Source organism: Dipodomys merriami, unplaced genomic scaffold (assembly GCF_024711535.1).
Source record: "Dipodomys merriami isolate MVZ:Mamm:240054 unplaced genomic scaffold, mDipMer1.0.p SCAF_497, whole genome shotgun sequence".
NCBI classification, from domain to species: domain Eukaryota; kingdom Metazoa; phylum Chordata; class Mammalia; order Rodentia; family Heteromyidae; genus Dipodomys; species Dipodomys merriami.
In genome coordinates this window covers 175527-199349 of record NW_027206065.1, presented here as the reverse complement: position 1 = coordinate 199349, position 23823 = coordinate 175527, and the positions used below count along the sequence as shown (strand labels likewise).

General features: G+C 41.4%; 1 protein-coding gene across 2 annotated transcripts in view; it reads right to left on the bottom strand.

Moving 5' to 3' along the window:
- Positions 1-23823, bottom strand: part of LOC138809387 (zinc finger FYVE domain-containing protein 26-like) — a 72177-nt gene that overhangs the window by 48206 nt on the left and 148 nt on the right. For both annotated transcript variants that reach the window (XM_069995901.1, XM_069995903.1), the window contains exons 2-14: positions 23128-23405; positions 20917-20995; positions 16129-16218; positions 14067-14589; positions 13064-13194; positions 11472-11636; positions 11240-11328; positions 10154-10317; positions 8151-8354; positions 5668-6279; positions 5366-5452; positions 2338-2406; positions 1785-1936 (exon numbers count right to left, since the gene is read on the bottom strand). In XM_069995901.1, the coding sequence (XP_069852002.1) occupies positions 1785-1936; positions 2338-2406; positions 5366-5452; positions 5668-6279; positions 8151-8354; positions 10154-10317; positions 11240-11328; positions 11472-11636; positions 13064-13194; positions 14067-14589; positions 16129-16218; positions 20917-20995; positions 23128-23321 (2559 nt within the window). In that variant the 5' untranslated portion in view covers positions 23322-23405. The remainder of the gene's footprint in view (positions 1-1784; positions 1937-2337; positions 2407-5365; positions 5453-5667; positions 6280-8150; positions 8355-10153; positions 10318-11239; positions 11329-11471; positions 11637-13063; positions 13195-14066; positions 14590-16128; positions 16219-20916; positions 20996-23127; positions 23406-23823) is intronic.

Below are 23823 nucleotides of genomic sequence, written 5' to 3'. Positions count from 1 at the left end.
AATTTCAGCTAAATAAAAGATATATCTTGGAAAGATATTAGCTGAAATCTTTAGCATTGGTTGCTCTATACAATAGGGTTAAAAGTGAGTTTATTTTCTAGTAAATACTTTTTTTTTCTGGTATAGGGGTTTGAACTCTGGGTCTCCTACTTACTTGACTTGTATGCTAGTCTGGTGCTCTCACATTTAAGTCATGGCTCAAACCCTTGCAAATACTTTTGATGTTTTCTTGTAATATGAATAACTTGTTCAGTAACCTGGATAAAACATGTTTTTGTGAAAAAGAGGAAGAGGAGGAGGAGAAGGAACAATTTTTTCTTTTTTGTGTACCCTTATTAGAGCTAGAATTCAGGACCTGGCTGCTATTCCTGAGCTTTGTTTACTTAGGGCTAGTGCTCTACCACTGAGCTACAAGGACCACCACCACCAAAAATCCCCCCAAAGAAACATATTGAACGGTGGGTCAATGGTGAACTGTTAGCCTAGCATGGGAGAGGCCATGTGTTTGATCCACACAGCACTGCACAGTCAAAACAACAAAAATAAAGACTAGGAGGGTCTTATCCTGGAGAGGATCAAATTGATCATAATCATTAAAGTATGAGATCTAAAATGAGGAAATTAAGGACATCCTATTACTTAGATTTCTAGTAGAATTATTCCCTAACAAAACTCACTAAAGATTCTGACCTACACATCCAGTCTGACACATTGGAAGAATGCCATTTTATGCTATTGAGTTTAACCAAGAGCATAAGATTCTTGCATTTCTCACAGGTTGTGGCATATCCTTTTACTATCCCTATGAGGAGAAAAAGGCAGTTTACATTTAACTCCAATTTTCAAATAAGGATATAGCGACTGAGTCTCTCCGTTGGCAACTCTATACCAAAGACATTCTAAGTTTACTAGCCTCTTATTCCTTTTTCCCCCCTAGTATAGGGGTTTGAATTCAGGGCCTTTGCCCTGCTCAGTTTACTTGCTTGGATGTTGTTCTATCCCTTAAATTATGTCTCTTGCTTGGCTTTTTGCTGGTAGTTTTAGAGACAATGCCTTGCAGTTTTTGCTTGGGTAGACTTTGAATCATTATCCTTTGGATCTCAGCCTTCTGAGTTGCAAAGACCATAGGCATGAGCTACCAGTGACTGGCTCTCTGCCTTCTTATGTTTTGAACTAGCACCCTATTAGTAAAACATGCAACATGGTTTTAACTATAAACAAAGAGTACAAGAAAAAATATTTCACTGTTTTGCAGTGGTGGGATTATGGTTGCTTAATTCTTTTTTTTTTTTTTTACAGGTTCAAATCTTTAGCTTAATTCTTTCATCTTGTTAAAATGTTATGTTAAGAACACAAATAACAGGCTGGGACGTTGGCTCAGTGGTAGAGTGCTTGCCTCACATGCATGAGGCCCTGGGTTTGATTCTTCAGCACCACATAAGCAGAAAAATCCAGAAGTGTTGCTGTGGCTCAAGTGGTAGGGCTCTAGCCTTGAGCTGAAGAGCTGAGGGATGGTGCCCAGGCTCAGAATTCAGACCCCATGACCAACAAAAAACAAACAAAAACAAAAACACAAATAATGCAACGTCTCTAAATCAGTGATGCTGAGGACTGAGTCTGGATACACAGAAACTTATTTCTACTTTTCTAGCTCACATGTCTCTTCAAGTGTTCCTGGGTGGTTTTGGTGTCTGGGCTTTATTGAAGCCCAGTGTGCCACAGTCAACTAGGGATTTGATCTAGCATTCTTTCCTATGACAAGGTGGGGCTGAGGATTCCCTTACCTGATGAGCTTCTGCAAAGTTCCCACGAAGGATGCAGGATGCTAGCAGTGACTCAGGTGGGGAGAACATCATGGGGATGAATGAACTTTGAGATTGGGGCTGTGACTGGCCATCCAGCTCATTCCGTCTAGACACACCACTCACACTTCCCTCTGCAGGGACATAAGAGCGTGAGCAGTCAGGGAAAGCAAGAACTAAGGCAACAGGATGCCACCTTTCATTAAAGTCTTATCTTCTTAAAGTCCTTCTCCAAAGGTCTGAAACAACCTTCCTTCATGTGAAGAGACAAACACATGGCTCTCATCTTAGAACACAGAACCAATTGCTTCTTGTGTATTTGCCTCTTAGGCATTTTTCTCTGCAGAGGAGTAGCTGAACTGGCAATGTAAACAGCCCTTTCCCTTTTCCCAGCTGAAATCCGTTTGTCTGTGGACCCATTTTCTTGAACATAGGCATTTAAATAGGCTCAGTCCTGGTTTTTACACCATGGAATATGACAGCTCTATTGGGACAAAGCTGCTTAAATCTGACAACTGATTAGGGACCCACATACCTGAGGTACTTGTGCTCAGCTCACTACTTGTACTTTCCAGGGACAGGTTGGAGCCTCTGTCCAGTCCATCTAGAAGAATCAGGAAAAAGAGAAAAATCAATCAACTCCTTACACTGTAAAAAGTGTGATATCAGCTTACAAACCAAGATCTGGATAAACTGAATACTACACCAGCTATACCTTTTATAGCAAGGGTTAAATGCAGGTTTATTATGACCACAGAGTTCCCTTTGGTAGTAGTTTATACCAATGGTTCCCAACTTGTGGGTTTTAGAGCTCCTGAAACTCTCAAGTGATTTCTAAGGATCAAAAACTGCTATCTTCTCACTAAGACTAGCATTACTGTGAAAAAACAAAAGCAACCACAATTATGAAGCAGGAAACAAAATAGTACAATAAAAGAAACAGTACAAAGAAAGAAAAAAAGTGTCCTCATACTTGAAAAGGTAAGTAGGAAAACCAAAGTATAAGAGCTGGCCTGGCAAATACCAAACTGTTCAAAGACCTGGAGGAAATACTTCCAAGGCCAGATTTCCTGAAGTGTTAGAGTTTACCAAGAAGGTTGTCTGTCCATTTGTGTGATCATATGGTATTCTATCATTCAAGTCCACTTGAATCACTGTTTGCACTTGTAGAAGGAGCAGACAATCACAGGGAAGAGGTGATGGAAGTACATTCTTGGGCTAGATGGCCAAGTGGATGCAAAATCTGCCTTCTGACCCAGATCAATAACCAAGTGGCTTTGGGCTAACTTAGAAAATCAGCCTTGAGGTCTCTTATGGCATCTTCTTCTGCACTCAGTACACTCACTTTCCTTATTGCACTTAATTGGAACCCACTCATTCTTTGATGCCCAGTTCCAGATTCAACGCCTTCATAAATTTTTTTCCCCATTACTTTGGAGGCCATGCTGATGCCCCCTTCTAAAAGAATTCTTTGTTTTGTGGTAGTACCTCAGTTCAGTTTGGCTTTTTGTATATACTGGGTATGTTGGTATATTATAGATTCTTTGATGGCAAAGGCTTAGTTTATGCCTCATTCAAGATACCTAGTAATACTGTTTTGCTTGAGGCAATTCTTATTTAAAAATACACTCCTAAATAATGCCACTACATTTAATTCTTCTAGGAACTTATTAGTCGCAAGACAAAATAGAAAAAGACTTAATAGTACAGAATGACATGCTTTCCTTTCTACATAAAGCGTTTTTTATAATTAAATAAGAAAGATGAGCCCAATAGAAAAATGGACCTTATGCCCAGTCTGTTAATCCTAGCTTCTCAGAAAGCTGGGATCTGGAGGATTATGGTTTAAAGCCAGATGAAGCAGAAAAGTCTGAGAAACTGTCTTCAATCAAAATAACCAGCCAAAGAAGCTAGACTAGAAAGTGATAAAGTGCCAGCTGATTAAACAAACTGAGTAATTGAGAGGCCCTGAGTTCAAACTCCAATATCAGCAAAAGAAAAAAAAAGTCTTCAGGTATGATTTGATAGGCACAGAAAAATGTTATTGGCTAATAAAGGTTAAAAAATTAAAGCCAGGCGCCGGTGGCTCACACCTGTAATCCTAGCTGCTCAGGAGGCTAAGATCTGAGGATCACAGTTCAAAGCCAGCCTGGGAAGGAAAGTCCGTGAGACTCTTATCTCCAATTAAACACCAGAAAACTGGAAGGGGAGCTGTGGCTCAAGTGGTAGAGTGCTGGTCTTGAGCTCAAGAGCTGGGAGACAGGGCCCAGGCCCAGATTTCAAGCCCCTCGACCAATCCCCAGGCCCCCCCCAAATTTCAAACTATAAAAATTATACAATGAAATATCATTATTCTGTTAGCAATTTAAAATAATCTGATATTACTCAATGATAGTCAATATGTAAAGAGGCAATCACATATTTGTTAGAAATATAAATTGGCCTACCTTTTTACACTGAGTTCTAAGGCAATTTGGTAATATCAGTATATATTGTATTTATTTTTGATGGTACCATGTTTGAACTTAGGGCCCTGTGCTTGCTAGATAGGTGCTCTGCAATCTTAACTATGTCTATAATCCCCTTTTGTTTAAGGTTACTTTTCAGATAGAGCCTTCCCCCACCTCCCCTGCGGCTACCTAGATTCTCTTTCTTTCCCCCTTCCCTAGCTAGAATTACAGGAGCATGTCACTACATCATCTTGTTTAATGAGCAAAGATCTAGAAAACTTTGCCTGGGATGATCCTGAACTGCAATTCTTTCATCTTTGTCTCCTGAATAGTAAGGATGATAGGTATGTGCTACCACTCAGTATCTTTGACCTAGCCATTCTGCTAGGAACTTACTCTAAACTCACAGAAGTATACACAACTATGCATAAGGTTGTTTTTTTTTTTTGGTCTGGTCGTGAGCCTGAACTCTGGACCTGGGCGCTGTCCCTCAGCTCTTCAGCTCAAAGCTAGCACTTTTACCACTTGAGCCACAGCGCCACTTCTAGCTTTTTTTTTTTCCTGCTTATGTGGTGCTGAGGAATCGAACCCAGGGCTTCATACATGCAAGCCAAGCGCTCTAACACTGAGTCACCTTCCCAGCCCCTGTAGCACTATTTTTTAATAGTGAAAAACTGGACACAACTGAAATGTCTATGAGCAGCTGTGTGTATACAGGGCAATGGGATAGTAAGTAGCCTTTGAAATGTTAGGAGAAAGCAGTTTTTCTTAATATGTAGTATGGACCCATCTGTATGTGTAAAAGAATATAGTGAAAAAAAGCAGGTGGCAGTTCTTCACATATATATACACGCACACACATACACATATATATGTAATATATATAATACATCTGTATACATGAAAGGATATGCATATGTATGTATTTTGCATGGAAGACTTCTGGGAGGATATGTCAGAGACTATTAACAAGAGTTAACTTGGGATGGGGGGTGGCACTAATCTTGTAACACTTTCATTTGTTCTGACCATGCGTTCCAGCTTGAAGAGGTAGTATTCCACTTGCCTGGTGTATGGAAATGAGGCATGAGGAAAGAGAATTCTTCAGTTTACCTGCCCGGCTTCTTTTTGTCCGCCGACCCCGTCGGAGACTAGAGTGCCGTGCAGCAATGGACCGGTATCTTCGGGATGGCTGCTTCTCTGAAACAGCAAACAAGGAGAGTGATCCCCTTTGATCTGACTCAGTTCCTTTAGGGGAACAGGGAGATAACCTATCCTGAGTGCTGAGACGGAGAGCACTATACCAGTGTTTTGATGCTGGTTGCTGGGGTGGTATCTTGAGTTGTGATGCCTATGACTCCTACCTTACTTCCTCCCAACTTGTTAGACCTACCAGTTCTATTCTTTTCTCTTACCTGAACCTTGGTTGCTTGTTACCACCTTATATCTCCACTGGGCCTCAGAGAGAATCTTGGAAAATTGGTGCAGGCGGGTCTGCAGTCCTTCTCTGCTTCCTAAGCAGCTCTGGCCTTCTAGCAGGTTTGCATTCTCAGGGGAGCTGTGGCTGCTGATCTCTTCCAGCTGCTCCTGAAGAAGCCTGAGGAAGGCCCCCATTGCAAATTCATCAGCCAGGAATCCACTGCTGCCACTAATAAAGTGCTTTAGATCCAAAAAGCAACTCCCATGAGGCTCTGAGAAACCATCTTTGAGCTCTGTCTTTAGGCAGTTTGGCACTGAATGTGCATGACCCCTGTGGGCGCCTAGGGAACTGTGTTCTGACTTCCTGTCAGGCTGTGCTATGTGTTGAGGGCTCTCAGATGGGGACCTCACATCCAAAGAGCCTTTCCCCTCAATGTCCTCATCCTCAGCATAATCCTCCGGCAGGTGAGGCTCTGGGTGAAGATCAGCAGAGGTGATGAGGAGCAATGAGAAGATGTTTTCAAGAAGTTCCAGGCACAAAGGGTCAGGGATCCTGCATAGGTACTGTTGACACTTGGCCAGGTATGTTGAGAAGAGATGAGAAGCACCTAAAGATGCAGGTGGAAGAAAAGAGAGGAAGTGAAAAGACAGAACGCACACATTAGCAACTTGGCTTGCTGGACTTGAGTCTCAGAACTTTAAACTTATTTCTTTATTTTTGTTTTAGCAAGAAGAAATTTACATCTGTGCAGAAGGGTGCTCGATCAGCCAAAAATCTGGCAAGCAAGCAAGAACACAGAACAGCTAGTCTGCTCTGATATTTATCTCTAATGCAACAGACCCTGACCCTCTGCTCAGACTTATTTATTTTTTTTAAAATGGCTTAAGGGAACTGAAGTAACAATCAGAAAAATATGAGATGACCCAGCCAGATCTCTTCATGACTGGCAGGAAGACTTTGCTATTTTAATTAAAAAGTATAGCTCACTGAACACTTGTTATTTTGTTTCTGCTTTTAAATTATAATTCTTGGGGCTGAGAAGGTGGCTCAGTGGTAGAGTGCTTGCCTTGCATGCATGAGGCCCTAGGTTCGATTCCTCAGCACCACATAAGCAGAAATAAAAAAGCTGGAAGTGGTGCTATGGCTTAAGCAGTAGAGTGCTAGCCTTGAGCTGAAGAGTTGAGGAACAGCGCCCAGGCCCAGAGTTCAGGCCCCACGACCATACTCCCCCCCCAAAAAAAAAATAAATAAAATATAATTCTTTTTTTTTGTTACAGATACTTCATGTTTTAGTTCCAGTAATGAAGGTGGTGTGCAGACTCTATGGTCCTCACACCTGTTTCTCTTCTTCCTTTCCTTTTTCCTCTCACTCCCCCGCTCTTTCCCACTTCCCTTCTTCTCCACGCCTTTCCTTTCTTCCTGCTTCTCTCCCTCTCCCTTTCTCCTTCCTTCCTTCAAAACAGACTCTTATTATATAGCTCAGGCTGTACTCAAACTTGTAATTCTCTTACCTCATCTTTCAAGTGATGGGATTAAAGATATATATCATCATGCCCTACTCCTCAGTTTATTTTACGTATGATCCCAAGTTGTCTAGACCTTACAAGAAAACACTCTGTAGTAAAAATTGCCCATGCTCAGAAGTGAATGTCTATTCCGAAGTAAGAGAGAGATAACTGAGCAATAATAGGCAATAATTGGCTGGAAATGTGGCTTAGCGGTAGAGTACTTGCCTAGCATGCATGAAGCCCTGGGTTTGATTACTCAGTACCACAGACACAGAACAAGCCAGATGTGGCATTATGGCTCAAGTGGTAGAGTGCTTAGCCTTGAGCAAAAGAAGCTCAGGGACAGTGCTCAGGCCTGAGTTCAGGCCCCAGGACTGGCAAAAAAAAAAAAAAAAAAAGGAATGAGAAGCTATTAAGAAAAACAAGGGAGGATAGGCCACTAGGTTGGCATTTCTCACACTACAAATTACAACTCATTGAAATCAACTTAGAGGGTTGCATTGAAAGGATGAAATGAAATCTGATGTAGTGTCTGTCTGTAAGCCAAGTACTCATGAGGCTGAAGTGGAAGGACTGAGAGTTTGAGGTTAGCTTGGATTACGTTAGGTTATATTGAAACCCAAGCTTACATAAGTAGAGGAAAAAAAATACAAAACAGAAAAATAACCACAACTTAATCATTAAGTGTTCTTTTAGAAGAATAAAACTTAGTTTCGGTTTATATATCACATATATATGTATGCATGCACATACATAGAAAAAGCTGCCTGCCTTGGTAAAAACTGCAGTGTGATGTGAAATGTGAAAACAAGCAAGCAAGAAAGACAGTGTTTGGCAAACACTATACTAAGTGATCAAATTCCATTAAAGTTTAAACTAGTCATTTCCTTCAATCCTGGTGAGAAAAGGTAACCACAGGAAACACTGGGGGGAGCTCACAGCATCTGCCAAGGATTGGGGAGTACGGCACCTGGGGTGGGGAGAGAGTCCTTGGATGGCTCTGCAGTTGAGGCCAGGTCCTCAGAAGGGCTGTCTTTGCAGTCTCGGCACTGGGAGTACTGATGTGAGTTTACACAGAGGGCATAGATGGCATACTTCATAGCACAGAAACCCTGGTAGAGTGTCAGGTTCTGGCACTGGCTCAGGTGCTCAGGGACTGAAGCTTCAGCTGAATCTGAGATGTAGAGAGAAATAGGCTTTAGAGTTAAATATTTTTCAGGCACAAGCAGCAGTCATGAGCTGAAGCAGAAACTATACTTGTAAGTTCTTACCCTTTTTACTTTTTGCGAGTCTGATCTGTGTTCCTTTCCAGACCTTTCTCCTATTCAGCATCACACTAGTCCCCTTCAATTATTTTCCTCCATCAACCCTGCATCTACATGTCTCACCACCTCTACATGGCGTTGTTGTCCAGGGCCAGTACTTGAACCTTAGCCCGTTATTTCTCTTCTTTTAGCCTTTTCAAGTTCAGTGTCATGTGTATCTCAGTGGATTACTAGGGATCAGACTTACAATATTTCTCTGGAAAGCTTTTGTACTTGTGTGTGGGGGTCGGAAATCTAGATGCTTCAGAAAATCTGATAAACAAGTTGTCTTTTTTTCCAGAAACAAACATGGAACGTGGTAACACTGGTTTTACAATCAGTGGCAGAACTTTTGAAATACAAATTAAGGCGGGTATTAGTAGTTCATGCCAGGCTACTGATGATGCTGATTTGAGGATCACAGTTCAAAGCCAGCCTGAGTAAGTCCGTGGGACTCTTATCTCCAATTAACCAGCAAATCTCTGGAAACTGAGGTGTTGTTTAAGTGCTAAAGCATACACCAAGCTAGCTGAGCAAGAAGAGGCCTTGAATTTAAACTCATTACCATCAAACTGGGAAACATCTACTGTCAGAGAGGAAGATGATTACTTTTATATTTGAGTATTCTTGGCCCGTGAAGGCAGGTTGTGATTATACTATATTGTGACTTTTGACAGCAAAAACCAAGGTCTTGAATTTTACTCAAAGATCAAAGGCTAAAATGAGTTTTCATTAGTGTTCTAGGCAAGTCTTTCCTCTAAAATTCTTGATCTGTTCACTAGATATGAAGGAGATATGGGAGGAAAAGAAGGTACAAAATGTACTATGACAAAACTTATGGAGCATGAAGCCACTCAACAAGAATAGCTATAAACTCATGAGAAGTACAATTTGTCATGTCAAAAATGAAGTTTACAACTTGGGGGGGGGGAGGATTGGGTAGGAGGGGGAGGGAAGATGGGAAGGGATGGGAAGGGTAAACAAAGGAGGAGCCTACAATGTTTGATAAGAAATGTACTCACTATCTTGCCCATGTAATTGTAACTCCTCTGTACGGTACTTTCACAATAATAAAAAAAAAAGAATAGCTACAAACTCTTGACACTGGTTATGGTGTAGATTCAGAGGGAAGTTTCTAGTTGTTTCATAGTGATTAGGATATGCTAGTGGTTCCTAAGATGATTCCACAGGACAAAGGATGTGAGATCAAGTCCAGGGGATATTTCTTCTACCTCCCCAAGGAAGGTGAGGAATGCTTCCATGTTCCATAATCTGACTGGGATAAACAAGGATAGCTCAGAGGGGCCCCCCCCTCTTTTTTTTTGTCAGTTGTGGGGCTTGAACTCTGAGCTTGGGCGCTGTCCCTGCGCTCTTCAGCTCAAGGCAAGCACTCTACTGCTTGAGCCACAGCGCCACTTCCAGTTTTCTAGTGGTTTATAGGAGATAAGAGTCTCATGGACTTTCCTGTCCAGGCTGGCTTTGAACGTGATCCTCAGATCTCAGCCTCCTGAGTAGCTAGGATTACAGGAGAGAGCCACCGGCACCCAGCTTAGACCCCTCTCTTGACAGATATTTCAACAATAACATGTAGATAAATCTGATGCGGGATGAAATGTACAAGAGCTCTGTGAGAGGGAATCCTGTCTCAAGTGTTCTATTGCCAACTCACCATGCTCTTGAGGGAGGTCTTTGGCTGGTACTTTCTGTAAGAGCTTGAGAACCTCTTCCTCCCTGAGGCCTGGAAGGTTCGTAAGGTGATGGAGAGAATAGAGCACTGAGTGGCTGTCTCCACCATGTAAATGATACAGGAGATCTCTCTTTGGTATAGGGTGACTGAAAGAGAAAATTGGGAGGAGGCAGTTCACATTACTGTTTTTAAGAAAGACATTACTGTTCTGTTCCCTCTTGTTCTTCCTCTCTGGCCCAGCCACACAGGTTTTACTTCCTTAAACATGATTTTTTAGTAGGTCTAGAATACAATTCACCATTTCTTTACCCTTGGGGGAAGTACATCCATTGAGTCAGCTCTATTTTTTCTAGAAAGGACTGCCTTTCTGGCTAGTGGGGGTCTAGAAAGGGCCTGCAGGTAAATTTTGAAAAATATCTATCTTGTCTCAGTCTTTGCACTGACACAAGCATCTTTGGCTTGACTTTGGGCAAAGTCCCTTTGCCACTTCTTCTGCCAATCCTGCTTCAGGTTCTGGGGAGGTAGGTGAAGAACAACAGAGGAATTCAAATCTAGATAGACTAAGTTATCAGGAGAAAGCAGGGCTTCCAAAATAGTTCAATGAGCATTTATTGAGTAAAAATGTGACTCATCCAAGGTACAATGTGACTAAGAATATGGATGGCATTAACTTGTTGTGCAACTTTGCTTAAGTTATTTTAATGGCTTTGGCCGTCAGTGTCCTACCTTTAAGAACATAATTGTCTACCTCATAGGATTATTTTGAGGCTTTATCATTTATGTAAAGGGCTTACAGATAGAGTAAGTACTTAGGAATGGGGAGCTATTTTTTAAAAAATAATTATTTTTATGTTGAAATTATCTTCTAGTTATAACTGAATGGTCACAGAGAAGGTAATGATTATTTATGTGTTCTTTTTCCTGGTTTAATACCTGGAACAATTATTCATGTCTGGTTAATAATATCAACTGAGAACACTGATGTGCTGTGTGTGTGGCCACACAGATAGAGCCCGGGGCTCAGTGTGCCCAATGGTGGGCAGGGGGCTGACCACAAAGGGGTTATACCTGCTCTGCTGGACACACCACTCCAAGACCTCTAGGTGAGCCCATAGGCCATCACAGGCATCCCTGAGGAACTCATCACAGCCTTGGTCCTGTGTTGGTACAACAGAAGAAAGAGATGACTCAGGCCTCTAGCATCAAGTGTTGTAACTAACTTTGGTACCGTACATTCTACTTAGGCTTGAGACCTCATGGTATTCATTTGTGGAGAAGCTGGGTGCAGGGTGCCAGATACCTGGGTCCTGTGGAGTGTCTGGAGCAGCCTCTTAGCTGACTCAAGGCTCTGACAGTGTGTCCAGCCGAGGAGCACGAGCAGGTGACTGAGAGGCCTGAATTCTCTATCAAGCAGGTAGCCTAGGTTTGAGAAATCTTCCTCTTTCAACAGAGTTAGTGCTGTTACCTGCAAACCAAAGAAGGCTGCTGTAAGCAGCTTTGTAGACTAGAAAGAATGAATTCCAGCTGGCTGCTCAGTTGGGAAAGAATTTTTTTGTGATTGTGTGTGTTGATTGTAGGGCTTGAACTCTGGGCCTGGGCACTGTCCCTCAGCTCTTCAGCTCAAGGCTAGCGCTCTACCACTTAAGCCACAGTACCATTTCTGGCTTTTGCTGTGTATGTGGTACTGAGGAATTGAACTTGGGGATTCAAGCATGCTAGCCAAGCACTGGGCCACATTTCCAACCCTGGGAAAGAAACTTCTTAGGACAGCAGGGGCAGTTCTGATATGACAGAGTGGACTGTTAAGTAAATTAAATGTTCACAAAAGCATGAGACACTTAAGCCTCTTGAAGTCAGGGACTGACTTGTGTTGTGATCCTAGTTCCTAGCTCAACAATTGGTACTCAGGATAAGATTCATAAATATCTGTTGAAATGAAGTTTACTTGTAACCTAGAAGGAAAAACAGTAATCAAATACCTGTCAGTGCTTATGGAAGTAATCCTATCTATTCAAGAGGCTGAGATCTGATGATTGAGATTTAAAGCCATCGCAGACAGACAATTCTGAAATTCTTATCTCTAATTAAACACTAAAAAGCTGAAAGTAGAGATGTGGTTCAAGTAGTAGTAGAGTGCCAGCCTTGAATGAGAAAGCTAAGTGATAGCCTGAGGCCGTTAGTTCAATTCCCAATATCAGACCAAACCCCCCCCCCCCAAAAAAAAAACAACAACACATCTGGTTGAACCACTACCAAATATCCCCATGCTGCTGATCACATATATGGTATATAACATGTGAGCACCGTTATATATTACAGACTGTGATAGACAATTTGCTCCAGGAAAGTTAGAATGAACTTGTGACTTTAAATGAGCATCATTATTCCACAATACTGTGAATTTCCGGAAATTAAGTAATCACTCAATCACAATCAAAAAAAAAAAAAAAAAAGAACCTCGGGGAAGGGAGGGAGGGAGGGGATGGTAGGGGGAAAACAATGGAGGGGGTAACAATGTTCAAGAGGAAGTGTACTCATTACCTCACTCATGTAACTGTAACCCTCTGTATAGTATCTTTACAATAAAAAAATTAAAAAAAAACAACAACAACAAAAAATTATAATCCTGCCATGATTCTTTCTCACATGCTCCAGGAAAGATGACACATCTCCAATGTCCTATTTCCTATAGAGTAACTACAATTATAATTAAGAAGGGAACTAGTTCCCAGACCTTCCTCTATTTACCCTGGGACTATGGGAAGGACAGAACCAAATGACATTACTAATACACAGCTGTTGGATGGATGAGTGGGAGAGAATTGTAGTATGGAAAAACCCAAGGAGATTTCTGGGTCCTTCTATGATGAAGAATAATTATATTTGACTTACCAAGATCTGCTCAAGGAAGTGCTTGTTGTTGCTTAGGCAGTAGAAAAAGGTCACTTTCCAGGCTTGGGCTGGGTCAGGAGTGGAGAAGAGGGCCAGCATTACCCGGTCAGGATCTGGATGATCTGGTGAGACTGAATAACAAACTAGACAGGGTTATTGGGAAACCTAGAGCTCTTCTTTCCTATATCAGAGTCCATTTGAAAAACTAACTGATGTACAAGTTAGCACTATTTTTGTGTGTATGTACTAGTCCTGGGGCTTGAACTCAGGGCCTATGCACTGTCACTGAGCTTTTTTGCTCAAGGCTAATGCTCTACCACTTGAGCTATAACACCATTTCTTGCTTTTGTTGATTAATTGGAGATAAGAGTCTCACAGACAGATTTTTCCTGCCAGGGCTGGCAATCCTTATATCTCAGCCTCCTGAGTAGCTAGTATAAGCTACTAGTACCTGGCTACAGCTTATCTTAAAGACATTTTTCTTCTCTCAGAAGCTTCTGGAGAGTTCTTTCCTGCAAAGTCTATTATGATACTTTTTTATCTGCCCCTAGAAAAGTGGCACTTTTAGAAAAGAACATCTTAAGGCCAGGTGCTAGTGGCTCACGCCTATAATTCTAGCAACTAAGAAGGCTGAGATCTGAGATTGTATTTTGAAGCCAGCCAGGACAGGAATGTCCAAGAGACTCTTATCTCCAATTAATCACCAAAAGTAGAAGTAGAGATGTAGCTCAATTGGTACAGTATGCCAACCTCGACGAAAAAAAGGCTAAGGGATGGTGCCCAGGCCCTAAGTTCAAGCCTTAGAACTGGCGAAAGAAAGAAAGAAGGAAAGGAAGGAAGGAAGGAAAGAAGGAAGGGAGAGAGGAAGGAGAAGAAAGGAAAAGCACATCTCATCATTTTTACTCAGCCTCTCCTGTTAGTAGTCTTAAACAAGCAAGGCACCAGTCAGAAAAGCTGGTATACTGAAATTACCAAAACACATGAATCAGCAAAGGGAACATACCTTTTCCTGAAGTTGTGGCTCTTGGTAGCCTTTCTGTAACTTTCTCTGCATATGTGTGGCTGTAGAGGGATAACAGGCTACGTCCAGCTTTGTGTGTAAGGCAGCTGAGCAGCCGCTCCTCCTGTAGGGGACTCCGCTCAGTCCTGCAGGCCTCCAGGAGTTCTTCACACAGGACACACAACTCAACCCCAGATGGCTCTGCAGGACAACGCAGAGTCCGCAGGGCTCCATAGATGGCATCAACTACTCTAGAGGGCTCAGAGGCAGGGTCCTGCAGCGTTCGCAGTGCCTTTCGAATGAGGTCCACAAGTGCCTTCTGCAGAGGCCAGTGACAGGGGCTGGTGCCATCATCCTCCCCAAGCAGGAGCTCCAACAGGGCCTGAGCTAGCAAGGGTGCCTGCTTCAGAAGATCCCAGAGTAGAAACTCAGCTTCGGAGCTGAGCCATGGGGTCCAATTCTCCTGCCTCTGACTTCTGCAAGGCACAGGGTCTACTGGGTCTTGTGCTAAAGTCTCATACAGCTCCTAAGTTGAGAATGAAGAAAGGGATGAGGGATAGCCATGTCCAGAATGTTATTACTTATATTAGCTGAGAGTTTAGTAGCATTAGCAAACATTTCTGTATGAGTTACTATATTCTAGTTACCATGTTCTATAGAAGAATCAAATAAACTGAAGGGGAACATGTTACTATTCTCTCCTTTTAACGAATGGGAAGATTGAGACTAACAAGAATTTAGTGAACTGTTCAAGGCTTCCATGCTCAAGCTGGTCCCTCTCCACTTCCCCCAAAATGTGTATAGAGGCCTGAATTGGAAACCGTAAATTCATATGGAGTCTGGTTAGGTATTATGCAGTAAAGAATTTTTTTTTTTTTTTTTTTGGGTCCAGTCGTGGAGTCTGAACTCTGGGCCTGGGCGCTGTCCCTCAGCTCTTCAGCTCAAGGCTAACGCTCTACCACTTGAGCCACAGCGCCACTTCCGGCTTTTTTCTTTTTGCTTATGTGGTGCTGAGGAATCGAACCCAGGGCCTCAGGCATGCAAGGCAAGTGCTCTACCACTGAGCCACCTTCCCAGCCCCATGGGCAGTAAAGACATTCTTAAGGAATCGTTTATTTCTTATCTTTCCATAAAACCTTTCTGTTTGAATGTATCCTTCAAAGGTTTACCCTTGGCAAGGTAGTGCATGCTGATGATCCTAGAACTTGGGAAGCTAATGCAGGAGGATCTATCTAGTCTTTGAAGCCATTCAGAGATGCCTCCTTATTAACTGCAAGAATGTGACAGAACTCACAAGTGCAAGTTTCCACCTTAAATTCTACTATAAATATGTCATTGGCCTGGGAAGTATGGTGCAATGGCTGAGAAATTTCCTAGCATGTCCAAGAACTAGAGTTAATTCCTTGTACCACAAAAACAAACAAACAATAAAAAAAAAAAAGAAATTGGGGCCTCAGAGCATACCTCAGGCATTTGAAGTAGTAACTGATATATGTTATATAAATACAGATAATACTTAGTTGGAATCTGCCCCAGCAAGTTGTTGTAAGGATTAACTATAGTTTAGTGTATCTGTAATAGGAAAAGGTAGTCATCAAGTTCCAGTTTCTCTCTCCCTTCATATTCTCTACCATCTACTGAACAAAAATTCAATCATTTCAGTTTAAATTCAAGTTATATATAATAATTTTGGACAATCCACCTCATGGTGGATTACCCCAGTCCCCCCACCCTTTTTTTTTTTTTTTTTGCCAGTTATGGGGCTTGAACTCAGGGCCTGGGTACTGTCCTTGAGCATCTTTTGTGCAAGGGTAGCACTCTACCACTTGAGACACAGTGCTACTTCCCTCCTACTTTTTCTGCGTATGTGGTACTAAGGAACTGACCTGGGGCTTCATGCATGCTAGGCAAGCACTCTATCACTGAGCCATATTCCCAGCCCTGTATTACCCCATTTTTAAACTCTCTGTTTTGCCTCCCTAAAAACACATCTTGGAGAACAGTTTGTTAGTGTCAGAAAGCTTAACTGGTTGAGTACACAGAGGGCTCCAGGGCTTACTCTCACCTTAAGGTGGTTCTCTGGAATGTCACCTTGGAGGTCTTCAGACAAAAAAAGAAACTCAAGCTTTCTCCGGAAAAGAGCAGGTAATAACTTCTAGAAGAATGGATAAGAAGGTAGCATAGACATTAGGCATATGTTTTCACTAACAAACCATAAGTAAATATTTTTCTTTGGTTAGTCTTATTTTGATTAGTTCTCTAAGGCAAAGTACTTCAACCATTAAATTCCTAGGTTTGTTTTCAGATACTTTTCTTTATAACAAAAATGGCTAAACTTGTATTGATCCTAATAACTAAAATATAAAACTCATATTTAATCAGCCTCAAATTCTACTGTTATTTTATGTGAACTTCCTTTCCTCCCTCCGTCCCCATTCTCTTAGCTGCCTGCCTGCCTTTCTTTCCTTGGTGTGTCCAAAACACTGATTGTTGGTAAGCCTGAGATTCTGGCTCACACAGTCCTCTTTTGGCCCAACTCTCTGTTTTGGGTATTCACCATCCACTGTGTATCAATTGGAGAAGGAAGGCAAAAGGGGCCAGGATCTAATGTCCATTAAATATTTATATGCCAGGTAATGTGTACCATATTTTAAACTTTCACTTAAATTTTAAACCAAATCCACAGCACATAGTTATGTGTTTGAAAAAAAAAAACTTTACTAGAGGTAAAATGGTTGGGAAGTTTCTCAGATTATTACAAACAGGAAAAAGAAAAAGTGATTCTTAATGCATGAGTTTGTGTATTTTGCAGTGCTGTGGACCTTTGGCATGCTAGGCAACTAAGCACACTCTCATTTTTTTTTTTTTTTTTCGGTCGTTGTGGGGCCTGGACTCTGGGCCTGGGCACTGTCCCTCAGCTCTTCAGCTCAAGGCTAGCGCTCTCCCACTTGAGCCACAGCACAGGGCCACTTCTGACTTTTTCTGCTTATGTGGTGCTGAGGAATCGAACCCAGGGCCTCATGCATGCAAGGCAAGCACTCTACCACTGAACTACCTTCCCAGCCCTGTTTTTGTGTTTTTGAGATAGGTCATGCTATGTTGACCAGTCTGGTCTCAAACTCCTGCTTCAGACTCCCAAATGACTGGGAGTACAGATGTCCATGCCATTGTACCCAATGTCTATTAATGTGATATGCTATTGGTAAGGGATAATGTATAAGCAGAGAGAAAGCCTGTATTCTTTCTATACTCAAATATCTCAAAATAATTTCCCTTAGCCAGGTGCCAGTTGCTCATCCTTATAATAGCTACCCAAGAGGCTGAGATCTAAGCATCATGGTTTGAACCAGTTTGAGCAGGAAAGTTCATAAGACTCTTATCGTTAATCTTTCCAAAGAATAGTTTTATTGGAAGGCAAAAAACAGTTGCAGGAGTGAGAGAGAGAGAGAGAAAGAGAGAGAGTTTTTTGTGTATGTGAGAGAGAGAGAGAGAGAGAGAGAAAGAGATGTTAAACACAAGTTTACACTTCCTCCACTTATTTGTTATTCATCTCATCAAAGGTATTCTTGGTCCAAAATCATATTACTTCTTGGTGTGTGTGCCAATATTGAGAGTTAAACTCATGGTCTCACACTTAACTTGTCATTTTCACTCAGCTTGAGCCACAGCTCCATTTCTGGCTTTCTGCTGGTTAACTGGAGATAACAATTTCTGATTTGTTTGCCTGGATAGGCTACAAACCATGATTCTCAGATCTCATCCTCTTGAGTAACTAGAAGTAGAGGCATGAGTCACCAGTGCCTGACTTCACTGTGTAATCTTGAAGGACCAAAGTGAAGATTTCTGTTTGTGCTTCCTACCAGTTCCCAGTCCTAGATAAAGGAAATGCTGATACTTTCTTTTTTTAAAGATACACTTTTATTTATTAACCAGTCCTGTGTGCTATGGACATGGAGGTTACTCTGTTTCCTTCTATTAAAATAGCTTATAGCTGGGTGCTGGTGGTTCGTGCCTATAATTCTAGCTACTCAGGAGGCTGAGGTCTGATGAGTCAGCCCAGGCACCCAAACAGTAGAGACTTTTTTTTTGGTCCAGTCGTGGGGCCTGAACTCTGGGCCTGGGCACTGTCCCTCAGCTCTTCAGCTCAAGGCTAGCACTCTACCACTTGAGCCACAGCGCCACTTCCAGCTTTTTTCTTTTTGCTTATGTGGTGCTGAGGAATTGATCCCAGGGCCTCATGCATGCAAGGCAAGCGCTCTATCACTGCCACCTTCCCAGCCCTAGAGACTTTTATATCCAATTAATCACCAAAAAGCTAAAGCTTTTTGACTGACTCAAGTGGTAGAACAATAGCCTTGAGCAAAAAAACTAAGCAAGAGCATGAGGTCCTGTGTTCAATCCCCAGTATCAATACAATTTCCTAACAATGAATATCTCTGAAGCTACATCTTCACACACATGTAGAGATAAGCCATTTCAAGATGAAGAAGCAGAAGACAAAAGTAAATGAAGGAAAGGAAAAATAGAACCACTGTTTCACCAAACAACTAAGAGGTCAACTTTGGGCAGAAGGTAGGAGCCTGGAAAAGAACAGGCAGCAAATTTCTAGAACAGGAAGTCACTTCCAGGATTGTGACCAGCCAACAGCACTGAGAATGCAATTTAAAACCTTGGTCCTTATGATCAAGTTTTAAAATTCCCAGAACTATAAAAATATTCCCATAGCTGTTTAACTAAGTGTTACTACAGCTTTAAAGACCAAATAATCATGATATGGAAAAAACAAGAACAAGTTTTGGTCTCTGCTTAAGGAAGCAGGGAAGTAAAATCTACCACCTGATGTGGTTGAGCAACTGTCTAGAAAATAAGCAACCAATCAGGCATAAACCAAGCAAACAGCCTTCACTGAGAGGAAAGTTCATTTGGTTTGGCAAGTTTCACATTTGTAATGGGGAAATACTTAATCAGTGACATGATTTTTCTTTTCTCTTTGAAGATACCATTGATCTCAAGATTTTTTTCTTTTAAATATGATGCTTAATTATTCTAGGTTTCATTATTTTTCCAGTCTTATTTCTTTTATTTTCCATTCAGTCATCCTGTTACATCTCTTTGCTAGAGAACTGGATAAACCCTGGATAACAGATAGCTTAAGAAACCACTCTTTGGCAGCTATTTGAAGAAGTGTCATGCAAAAATGAAACTTAAGACTAAATTCTAATGAATAGCAGGAATGAAAAGAAGAGAAACAAGGCTAATTGACAGACTTATAAAAAATTAATTTCACTGTCTATGGTCGTTGCATACCTGTAATTCTAGCACTAGACAGGGTGAAGCAGGAGAATAGGATTTCAAGGCCAGCCTGGGCTATATAGCAAGATCCCGTCACTCATAAACAAACCAATTTAGCTATTTTTAAGTTCACTTAAACTGAACAATGTTGAGGTAGAAGAGAATTGAGATTTTGATTTCAAATCTAGTTCTAGTTCTCTTTATCCTTGGTCAATCATTTTCCTTAAGTTAGAAGCTATTTAGTTTAATTTTTGGGGGAGGGGGAGTAATGGGGTAGAGGCAGGTTCTCACTACATTGCCTAGGCTAGCCTGGAACTCCTGGATCTAGTGTTCTTTCTTACTCCCAAGCAGCTGGACCTTCAGGTATGTACCATTGTGCTTGAGACATCACTTAGTTTTAGACTCAATATTCAGAGAAATCCTTTTTTTTTTTTTTGGTTTTGGTTGGTCGTGGGGCTTGAACTCTGGGCTTGGGTGCTGTCCCTGTGCTCTTCAGCTCAAGGCAAGCACTCTACCTCTTGAGCCACAGCATCACTTCCAGTTTTCTAGTGGTTTATTGGAGATAAGAGTCTCAAGGACTTTCCTGCTCGGGCTGGCTTTGAACTGTGATCCTCAGATCTCAGCTCCTGAGTAGCTAGGATTACAGGCGTGAGCCACAGGCTTCAGAGAAATCCTTTTAATAGACCTCAGTCTCAGATAGGAAAATCTTGTAAAGGATCTTTCAGCAGGAAGATACATTTTTTTTGTTGTTGTTGTTGATCATGGGGCTTGAACTCTGGGCCTTGGCGCTGTCCCTGAGCTCTTCAGCTCAAGGCTAGCTCAAGGCTAGTGCTCTACCTCTAGAGCCACAGTGCCACTTCCCGTTTTCTGAGTGGTTTATTGGAGATAAGGGTCTCATGGTCTTTCCTCCCTGGGCTGGCTTTGAACCATGATCTTCAGATCTCAGCTTTCTGAGTAGCTAGGATTACAGGTATGAGTCACTGGTGCCCAGCTGAAGATACTCTTTCTTTCAACAGGAAAAGCATTTCCTTATCAGTTTTATTCCACTATTAATTTGTTTTCCATGATTTTTATATTTATGGATTATTTTACTTAATAATTAATGAGGATAAATTTGTAAGATTTCACCGTAGTAGACTAGTGAAAATAATTTTTAGATGAAAAGCCAAGTTTCAATTGAGCTCATCTTGTACTACTTGAGTGCTGACAAGATAACAAATAAAATATGAGCCTATAACATTCAGAATGTTATAGGCTCATATTTTATTTGTTATCTTGTCACTTTTACTAAGTTTCATAGAATACACTTCACAAAACTCATCATTGCGGTTAACAAAATGGCATTAGTTGAAAAAGTGTTATATGTCAATATATGTTAGTGATTTAATGAATGAATGTGGGAAAGGCAACAGCAAAAACACTTAAAAATATTCTTACTGCCAATACTGAAAAAGATTACAAACAACTCCACAGTAAAGTAAAGGACAAAGGTGAAATCCCATTACTATTAAGTCTTTCTCAGTCTTGATTGTAGGCAAATGTTAAATGTGAACGTATTTACCTTTTCATGAGCCAACCATTTTTCCAGTACAAGAAGCCAAATCCAGGCTAACTTTTGAGGGTTGATGTTCTGCCCACATCTGAAAAGAGTGAAAAGGAAAATTTTGTAAAAATGAGTTTTTACTGCCTTTTTTGTTATTGTCATTGTCCAAGGCATAGATTTCAATGCTCAGTCCATCTTCAACAGGCAAGTCGTAATGAGAAAAATTTAACTACATGACAATTCAATAACACATTAGAACCAGTGTAGAGCTGGCAGGTTTCACCAGAAAATTCTTGGGCTGACTGGAAGTGTGGCTAAAGTGGTAGAGTGAAAAAAGCCAAGTGATAGTGTGAGGTAAAGGTCAAGGCCCTGTTACTCAGTCAATTCTTGAGCTAGACAGTGGCTCAAGGAGTAGTACAAGGCCTCAAGTTCAAATCTCAGAACTGCTAATAAAACAAATCCTCTAAAATCCCAATTCCACTCCCATCATTTCTAAAAAAATGAGGTGACACTATGTTCTAATCGATTTCCAACTCTTGGTTTTAGACTATCCTCCTGGCTCAGCTTCTTGAGAAGCTGGGACTACAGACATGTGTCATCATGCCAGGTTTGGTCTTTGAAAAACAAAAACCACTAAAGCCTTCCATTTACTAAGTTAAGTACTCTACTATTTGAGCTACACCTCCAACCCCCTTTTTTGTTTTTGGTTGTTGTTTTTTTGTCGGTTGTGGTACTTGAACCACTGGCCTGGGCACTATTGACCCTCAGCTTAAGCTCAAGGTGAGCGCTCTACCACTTGAGCCATAGCCACTTCCACTTTTCTGAGTGGTTTATTGGAGATAAGAGTCTCATGGACTTTTCCTGCCTGGGCTGGCTTTGAACCTCAATCCTTAGATCTCTTCCTCCCCAGTAGCTAGGATTATAGGTCTGAACCACTAGTTCTTATTTTTCTGATAGGGTATCTTCCTATTTGCTCAGGACTCGTCTTGGACTGCTACCCTATTAACTGGGATTTCAGGTGTATACCACCATATCCAGCTTATTTTTAAGTGTTAACATGATAGAGAAAATCATAATACCTCATGCTACCTAATATACATTTTTGAGCACAGAAAATGAATAAAAATGAATAAAAATGAAATGAGGACACAAAAATATTTTTTTTGGGGGGGGTTAGTCATGAGCCTTGAACTCTGGGCCTGAGCATTGTCCCTCAGCTCTTCAGCTAAAGGTGAGCACTCTACCACTAGAGCCACAGTGCCACTTCTAGTTTTCTGCTGGTTTATTGGAGATAAGTGTTTCATGGCCTTTTCCTGCCCGGGCTGGCTTTGAACTGTGATCCTCAGACCTCAGCCTCCTGAGTAGCTAAAATTATAGGTGCCTGACTTCAAAGCCTTTTTCTGAAGTCAGTAAATTTAGACAGTAACTTCTCAGAACACATATTAGGAAATACAAAGACTTTCTCTACTTGGTAGCTGCTGACAATACTTAAGCAGTATAACAAAGTAAGAACAATCCAGGGAAAAGACTAAAATAGTGCATTTGGTCCCAAAACTACTAGTTATTTTAATATGGCCATGAAGAATTCACTAAAAATATATAATGGAGAAATGTGATTATCAGGATAGTATCAAGAGGTGAGAAATTCTTTTGTAGATATGCATAGTTCTGTATCTCTATTACTGTGGGATTACATGAGTCGATATGATTCAAACTGCATAGGATTACAAATAAAAAATACAGACTTAAAATATGATTAAAATAAGAACTCTAGTATAGTATAGCTAACAAGTAATATGCAAATGTCATTTAAAAATATTTTACTACAGCTATATAAATTGTTATAATTAGGGGAAACTGGGAAAATGGTACATTGAACTCTTACTATTTTTGTAACTTTCTGTGAGTCTAATTATTTCAAAGTAAGAAGCTTTAAGAGGATTCAGTTTCAGTCCTTTGTTAAGAGCTACAATCTCATTAGCAAAGAAAATACTTTTCAATATAGTTACACACACCATCTTCTTAATAAATAGGCACACTTCGGTGGCCAAATACTAAAAGTCGTACGGATTATGTATAGAAGTAAATTTTTAGAGAATGTGAAATACATCCTGCTTCTGCTAATTCTTCCTAGGATAATAGAGTGAGCCACAATAACCTGAGATCAAATACTGGAAACCACGTGACTTCGGACCTGTGACCTCCCCCTGGCTGTAAGAGATCCTTTACCTTAGCAGATACGGACATCGCACCAACGCCTGAAGTATGTCTTCCACCTTCTTAGGGATATCCCCTTGTCCCTCATGTAGCTGATGTACACATGCCTGTGCCAGCTCCCATTCTCCCCTCCGCAGGCATTCACAGAAAAATTCAAAAAGCTGCTTCTCAGTAGCACTCTCCTCTTTTCCAAAGGGAAAATTCATGTTTCCCAGCCCAGAGTGCAGGGAGATAGAAAGAGATGCGTTACGCCGAATACATGATCAATGGTCTCATTCCTGGAGTACCTCCTAGAAACAATATACGAGATAAAAGGAGATGGCACTCCAGACAAAACCGCAATGCCTGACTGGACTGGGAAAGGAGGGACTTAGATTCTGAATTTTTTTTCCCTTAAAGTTTCATTGGATCCCTCACTATCTCTTTTTTGAGATCTGTCACTCTCTGCCAGGGGTGCAATCCCGTCTCTACGCAGATCCTCTATTTAACAGTAGTACCACCAGTCTCCCGGGCCCCGGAGGGTAGACACGTAGGTCCACTTCCGTATTCTCTGCTCAACATTACTCCCAGTCGGGCTCCAAGTCCCCAGGTGGGCGCCTCGGCCAGAGTGAGTAATCCGGCAGGAACCTCCCTCGTCCGAGCCCTTGGGTTAAGGGAGATAAATCTGAATCTGAACCCGAAAGCAGAGGAGGCCGGAAGAGGGCAGGG